At 45.5% G+C, this 7,500-nt stretch overlaps 1 protein-coding gene across 1 annotated transcript in view; it reads right to left on the reverse strand.

Annotated features, from left to right (window-relative positions):
• LOC128369412 (rhophilin-1-like) overlaps positions 1–7,500 on the reverse strand; it is a 29,326-nt gene that overhangs the window by 2,486 nt on the left and 19,340 nt on the right. Inside the window, exons 6-14 of the mRNA XM_053330450.1 lie at positions 7,005–7,082; positions 5,777–5,901; positions 4,892–5,058; positions 3,697–3,884; positions 3,111–3,267; positions 2,332–2,457; positions 1,445–1,639; positions 1,276–1,352; positions 91–237 (exon numbers count right to left, since the gene is read on the reverse strand). Coding sequence (XP_053186425.1) covers positions 91–237; positions 1,276–1,352; positions 1,445–1,639; positions 2,332–2,457; positions 3,111–3,267; positions 3,697–3,884; positions 4,892–5,058; positions 5,777–5,901; positions 7,005–7,082 — 1,260 coding nt within the window. The remainder of the gene's footprint in view (positions 1–90; positions 238–1,275; positions 1,353–1,444; positions 1,640–2,331; positions 2,458–3,110; positions 3,268–3,696; positions 3,885–4,891; positions 5,059–5,776; positions 5,902–7,004; positions 7,083–7,500) is intronic.

Below are 7,500 nucleotides of genomic sequence, written 5' to 3' on the forward strand. Positions count from 1 at the left end.
CTTCCTTCCTTCCTTCTTGTTAATGATCTGGCCCACATCAAATTGGGCTGTATGTGGCAGATGTACGGTCCGTGTTTTATTTGTTTTTACCGCTGCACAGCCTCCAGGTACGACTCCAGCCACCAGGACGGGGGAGTCTCCTCTGAGCGTGAGACCCAGTCCTCCTTCTCCTCTCTGCAGGCAGATCAGACGCATCGGACCCCAGCGAGCTCGAGCACAGAACACAGAGAGAGGCCCCTGAAACACGAGGACGAATTATTTAAACATAAATTCTTGTAGACTACATATTTACATACATGTTCAAGGGTCAGTGATGTTTTTTGTGTCCATGTGGTTTAGTTTAAATTTAAAGGGTTAAAATATGAAAATAAACGTATGAATAACTTACACACATTCTTTTTTTGTGGACCCAGCATCAAATTTCTGCTTTTAATCCATTTTGAGAGAATATATTAGAGGATTATGGTAAAAATGTCTAAGTGGTGTAACCATAAAAACTTTGTATCAAATAATTCAACTTGCTTAAAAACAGTAAATAGTCAATAAAACACCATATCAACTAGTTTGGCATGATCTTACATTATAACTTTTATATTAAATAAAGATAATGGAATACTATTGTTCTAAATATTACATTTAATCTGGGTAACCATGGAGATCAGGACACATTTACATTTATTTAACCCTCCTGTTGTCCTCGAGTCAAGGAAGGAAGGGAGGGAGGAAGGAAGGGGGGAAGGAAGAAGGAAGGAAAGGAGGGAGGGAGGAAGGAAGAGGGGAAGGAAGAAGGAAGGAAAGGAGGGAGGGAGGGAGGGAGGGAGGGATGAAGAAGGAAGGAAAGGAGGGAGGGAGGAAGGAAGGAAAGGAGGAAGGAAGGGGCAAGGTGGGAGGGTAGGACAGATGGAAGGAAGGAAGGGAGGAAAGAAGGAAGGAAAAGAGGAAGGCAGGGGGAAGGTAGAGGTTGTGGAAAGAAAGAGAAGGAGGGAGGGAAGGACACATGGAAGGAAGGAAGGGAGGAAAGAAGGAACAGTTGGGGTCAATTAGACCCTGGAGGACGACACAAAGGTTAAATGAAGTAATTATTAGTATAAGTCCACTTAAATACACTGTAGGTGATAAAATATTTAATATTTATCATTCTTTTGTGGTTACACCATTTGACATTTTCAGGAGCATTCAGTCTCAACTTGCTCATCTTGCCGACCCTTATTTATCACTGACCCATGTCCATATGTCTCCTGTGTGTATTTAGTTTTGTGTATTTGTGTGTCTTACCAGTCTTTGGAAGATATCAGTAACTTGGACAGTGGAGAAGTTGGTTGGGATGATGTCTGGTTTCTGATGAGTGTGAGCTGTTAACAGAAGTCACCACAATCACTTCCTGTCATCCATTATTATCATTATTATAATTATAGATTGTAAATATCATAGATTTAATACTTACACTGTATCTCTGGAGCTTCTGCCGTCTCATCGAAGTCGTCCTCTCGGTCCAGCTCGGAGTATTTGTCCAGAGAGCGTTTGTGTGTGAGCGACAGGACGTCCTGCAGGATGTCCATCTTCCTCAGGATCTTACACAGACTGTGGACTCGCATCGCCTCCTCGTGTCGGATCACCGCACGACGAAGGTGAGCTTTACCTTCACACAGTAAAGCAGAAATCATATATCATATACAGGGTATTAATACCGCTTTAACCTTCCTGTCGTCCTCCCGGGTCAAATTGACCCGTCTGTTTTGACTGTTCCTTCTTTCCTTCCTTCCTTCCTCCATCCCCATTTCTTCCTTCCTTCCTCCCTCCCTCCCTCCCTCCTTCTTTCCTTCTCTCCTTCCTTTCCTTCCTTCTTCCCTCTGTCCTTCCTTCCTCTTTTCCTTTCTCCCTCCCTCCTTCCTTCCTTATTTCCTCTGTCCTTCCTCCCTTCTTTTCCTTCCTTCCTTCTTCCTTCCTCCCTCCTTCTCTTTCTCCCTCACTCCTGTCTTATTTCCTCTGTCCTTCCTCCCTTCCTTCTTCCTTCCTCCGTCCTTCTCTTTCTTTCCTCCCTAATCCCCTTTACTTCCTTCCTTCCTTCTGTCCTTCTCTCCTCCCTCCTCCTTCTTTCCTTCCATCTTTCCTCCCCCTTCCTTCTTTCCTCTGTCATTCCTCCCTTCCTTCTTTCCTCCCTCCCTTCCTTCTTTCCTCTGTCCTTCCTTCCTATTATTTCACCTTTAAAGTAGGTGAAGTTGTGTCAGAAACCTCTACTTATTATTAGTAGCTTTGATAAAATGACACCAAAAGCCTCTAACTGTGTATATTTCTAAAAGTTAAAATGTCTCCTGGTGATCATGAACTCACCGAACTTTCTTCTGTTTTCTGGGTCTCGTAGAATTTGGCTGAGCTGCGGTCCTGCAGGAGGACTGACGTAGAACTGGAGGAAGGCTTTCTCTGCTTCCTCGTCACAGTCTTCCCCCTCCTCAGACACTAAAGAACAAGATAAGATAAGATAAGTCCAACAATGGGGACATTTGCATTATTATAGCAGGAAGTGGACTATAAAAATAGAAAAGCATCAATTAGAGCAGAGGTGTCAAACTCATTTTCATTAAAAGGGCCACATTGATCTGATGTGGGCCGGATCATCAACAGGAAGGAGGGAGGGAGGGAGGGAGGAAGGAAGCAAGGAAGGAAGGAAGGAAGGAAGGAAGGAAGGAAGGAAGGAAGGAAGGAAAACAAGACAGGAAGGAAAGATGGAAGAAAGGAAAGAAAGACAGATGTAAAGAAGGAAGAAAAGACAAGAAGGAAGGAAGGAAAGAAGGAAAGAAGGAGGGAAGAAAGACAGATGGACGGAAGGAAGGAAGGAAGGAAGGAAGGAAAACAAGACAGGAAGGTAAGATGGAAGACAGGGAAGAAAGACAGATGTAAGGAAGGAAGAAAAGACAAGAAGGAAGGAAGGAAGCAAAGACAAGAAGGAAGGAAGGAAGGAAGGAAGGAAGGAAGGGAAGAAAGACAGATGTAAGGAAGGAAGAAAAGACAAGAAGGAAGGAAGGAAGCAAAGACAAGAAGGAAAGATGTAAGAAAGGGAAGAAAGACAGATGTAAGGAAGAAAATATTCTGATTATTTGGTTGAAACTTACACATGTGATCACAGAGAGCAACAGCAGCGTAGTAGTGTGAGAGAGCTCGGAAGTGTTCAGCTTTGACCTGAACCATCGACGCCCACGAAAACGGCACGTAGTCCTTCATCAGCGGCTGCGTCATCGTCTGCTGCACCAGCAAGTAGACGTCTGACACCTGCAGGACACAGCGAGGATGTTACACAGCGAGAATCAGCAGTAACTATGACAACCACAGCAAGAGAGACGGAAGGAAGGGAGGGAGGGAGGAAGGGAGGAAGGGAGGGAGGAAGGAAGGAAGAGAAGACAAGAAGGAAGGAAGGAAAGAAGTAGGAAAAGAAGACAGGATGGATGGAAATATGAAGGAAGGAAGGAAGGGAGGAAGGGAGGGAGGAGGGAAGGAAGGAAGAGAAGAAGGAAGGAAGGAAGGAAGGAAAGAAGTAGGAAAAGAAGACAGGATGGATGGAAATATGGAAGGAAGGAAGGAAGGAAGGAAGGAAGGAAGGAAGGAAGGAAGGAAGGAAGGAAGGAAGGAAGGAAGGAAGGAAGGAAGAAAGTCAACAAGTAAAGTGTTGAATTCAATATTCGACTCTTCAGTGTGACTGACCCGCGCCGCTTCCTGTGCCAGGCGGAGCTGGGAGGTGAAGTGTGTGTCCTGCGTGGTGAGGGTGACGCTCTCGAACACACACTCCTGCACCTGAGCCACCATCAGACGCACCAGCATGCAGAGCGACGGCCCGCTCATGTCCAGACTGGGAGCGTTGGAGAAGTTGTCTTTAAGGTAATTAAATGCACCTAAAAAAAATAGACAAAACATTTTAATATAGAGGTGAAACATAAAGTCTGTTAGTCACATGATAGAAAGTTTAAACTGCTGCCGGTGTTTGAAAATGCCGGGTTTGATTCTTGTGTGGGACGTCGGCCCGGCGAGGAGCCCAATCCGGCCCAGTTTCCTTCCTGTCTTCTTGTCCTTCCTTCCCTCTGTCCTTCCTGTCTTCTTTTGTTCCATCCTTCCTTCCTTCCATTAGTCTGTCATTCCTTCCTACCATCTTTCCTCCCTCCCTTCCCTCTGTCCTTCCTGTCTTCTTTTCCTTCTTTCATTCCTTCCTTCTTTCCTCCCTCCCTTCCTTCCCTCTGTCCTTCCTTCCTTTGTTCCGTCATTCCTTCCTACCATCTTTCCTCTGTCCTTCCTTCCATCTGTCATTCCTTCCTTTGTTCCTCCTTCCATTCGTCTGTCATTCCTTCCTACCATCTTTCCTCCCTCCCTTTCTTCCATCTTTCCTTCCTTCCTTCTCTGTCCTTCCTGTCTTCTTTTCCTTCCTTTCTTTATTTGTTCCATCCTTCCTTCCTTCCATTCGTCTGTCATTCCTTCCTACCATTTTTCCTTCCTCCCTCTCTTCCTTCCCTCCTCCCTTCCTCCTTCCTTCCTTCCGTTTGTCATTCCTCCCTCCCTTTCTTCCATCTTTCCTTCCTTCCCTCTGTCCTTCTTGTCTTCTTTTCTTTCCTACCATCCTTCCTTCCTTCTTTCTTGTCTTATTTTCCTTTCTTCCGTCTTTACTTCTTACTACGTCGCACTCATGACTCTTCCAGTGACTCTCTGACCAATCAGCGGCCGGCAGTCTGATGACATCACATTTTAGTATCGATTCATCATAACTGTGTATGAAGTTAAAGCTCGTAGTCTCGTCCAGCTGTGTGTGTGTGTGTATGTGTGTGTGTGTGTGTGTGTGTGTGTGTGTGTGGGTGTGTGTGTGTGTGTATGTGTGTGTGTGTGTGTGTGTGTATTGGCTGTGTTTCGTTACCTGCAGCTCTCTGAAAGGCGTCGATAGCTCGGTCTATGCCGGCCGTGGCTGAGCGATCCTGCCGCGCTCCGATCTGCGTGTACAGAGCGCCGATGTTGAACAGCACGCTTCCTTTCTCAAAGGCCAGCGCTCGCTGACACGACGGGACGCCTGTCAGAGAGTCGTACCTGAGAGATGGAGGAAGAGGAGGAGGAGGAGGAGGAGGAGGAGGAGGAGGAAGAGGAAGAGGAGGGATGAAGTTGTTTAATGCAAATCTGTCTCATGAATCATTTACTTTAAATTATTGGACATCTACTCTTAAAATGAGGTCTGTATTTATGTCTTTCCTTCCATCTGTCCTTCCTTCCTGTCTTCTTTTCCCTCCTTCCTTCCTGTCTTCCTTTCCTTCCTTCCTTCCTTCCTTCCTTCTTGTCTTTTCTTCCTTACTTACATCTGTCTTTCTTCCCTTTCTTCCTTCTTTCCTTCCTTCCTTCCTGTCTTCTTTTCCTTCCTTCCATATTTCCATCATGTCTTCTTTTCCTACTTCTTTCCTTCCTTCCTTCCTTTCATTCGTCTTTCTTCCCTTTCTTCCAAGTTTCTTTCCTTCCTTCTTGTCTTTTCTTCCTTACTCCTTTACATCTGTCTTTCCTTCCTTCCCTCCTTCCTTCCATCTTTCCTTCCTGTCTTCTTTTCCTGCTTCCTTGCTTCCCTCCTTCCTTCTTGTCTTTTCTTCCCTTTCTTCCATCTTTCTTTCTTTCTTTCCTTCCTTCCTTCCTTCCTTCCTTCCTCCCTTCTCCTTCTTAATGATCTGGCCCACATCAGATTAAATTGAGCTGTATGTGACCCTAGTTTTTAATAACCCAGCGTCGTTCCCGTCTCTAAATGTAGAAGCGTTTCCTGTCGTACCAGTGGAAGTGAACGCCCAGGTTCCTGTGTGGAGGGAAGAAGCGCTGGTCCAGGTAGTACAGCTGGTTGTAGTACTCCATCAAGAGCTCCAGACCGGCCTGGTTACGACTGGGTGTACGCATGGCCTGCACCCAAAAAAACAACAACAAACAAACACACACGGCTGAAATGTCACCGACAGATTATCACCGTGTTTACTCAACACACATTTCAGACCTTTAAAGGTTTTTCCTTTTCAGTGAGAGCAGCAAGAAACTATAAGAACACTATTAAAACTGAAGTTAAGATACACAATGTTTAATGGAAGGAAGGAAGGAAAGGAGGAAGGAAAGGAGGAAGGAAAGGAGGAAGGAGGTAGGAAGGAAGGAAGGAAGGAAGGAAAAGAGTAAGGTGGAAAAGAGGAAGGAAGGAAGGAAGGAAGGGAAGAAAGGAGTAAGAAGGAAAAGAGGAAGGAAGGAAAGGAGTATGGAGGGAGGCAGGTAGGAAAAGAGGAAGGAAGTAAGGAGAGAAGGATAAGAAGGAAGGCAGGCAGGAAGGACGGAAAAGAGGAAGGAAGGAAGCTAGGGAGGAAGGAGGGAGGGAGGGAGGGAGGGAGGGAGGGAGGGTGGGTGGGTGGTTGGGAGGAATGAATGAATGAATGAATGAAGGAAGAAAGGAAGGAAGGAAAGGAGGAAGAAAGGAAATGAGTAAGGAGGGAGGAAGGAAGAAATGAAGGAGGAAGGAAGTAAATGAGTAAGGAGGGAGGGGGTAGGAAAAGAGGAAGGAAGGAAGGAAGGAAGGAAGGAAGGAAGGAAGGAAGGAAGGAAGGGAGGATGGAAGGAAATGTGGAAAGAAGTATGGAAGGAGGAGGGAACAAAGAAAAGAGGGAAGGAGGGGAAGAACGAAGGAAAAATTAAAGAAAGAGGGAGGAAGGAAGGAAAGAAGGGAGGAAGACAGGAGGGTTAAACTCATCTTGAAACCTGCAGTAACTGATGATAGATGATTTTTGGCCACTTGGGGGCAGCAGAAACAAGTACAGATGACATCACCTTTTGAACTCCACACACACACACACACACACACACACACACACACACACACACACACACACACACACACACACACACACACACACACACACACACACACACACACTGAGGTACACTCTTTCCCTTTTAAACCCAGTGTAATAAAAACCAAATCTAACAGTGATCTGGACGTATGACGTTAGATGAGTGAGTTTATTAACCTGTCTGAGCTCCATAAGCTCTTTGATCTCTTTGTCGTAGAGCGAGCTGTCCTCTCCGTAGTGCTCACAGATGAAGTCCTGAGAGATGAGAGAAAGAAACACACACAAGTTATAATAAATCTGTTTCATAGACAAGAGTAAGATAAGGAAGTAGATATTCTTTCCTTACTTTTGTCTTTATTGCAGTTTTCACACTAAGAAGAATCGGTTGTTAGAGGTTAAATCTTATCTTAACCCTCCTGTTGTCCTCAGGTAAAGGAAGGACAGAAGGAAGGAAGGAAGGAAAGGAGGAAGGATAAAAAGAGGAAGGAATTTAGGAGAGAAGGAAAGGAGGGTGGGAGAGAGGGAGGAAGGTAAGAAGGAGTGAGGGAGGAAGGGAGGAAGGAGGGAGGGAGGAAAGAAGGACAGAAGGAAGGAAGAAAGAAAGGAAGAAAGGAAAGGAGGAAGGAAGGAAGCAAGGAAGGAAGGAAGGAAGGAAAGAAAGGAGTAAGGAGGG

This window comes from Scomber japonicus, chromosome 12, assembly GCF_027409825.1.
Source record: "Scomber japonicus isolate fScoJap1 chromosome 12, fScoJap1.pri, whole genome shotgun sequence".
NCBI classification, from domain to species: Eukaryota; Metazoa; Chordata; class Actinopteri; order Scombriformes; family Scombridae; genus Scomber; species Scomber japonicus.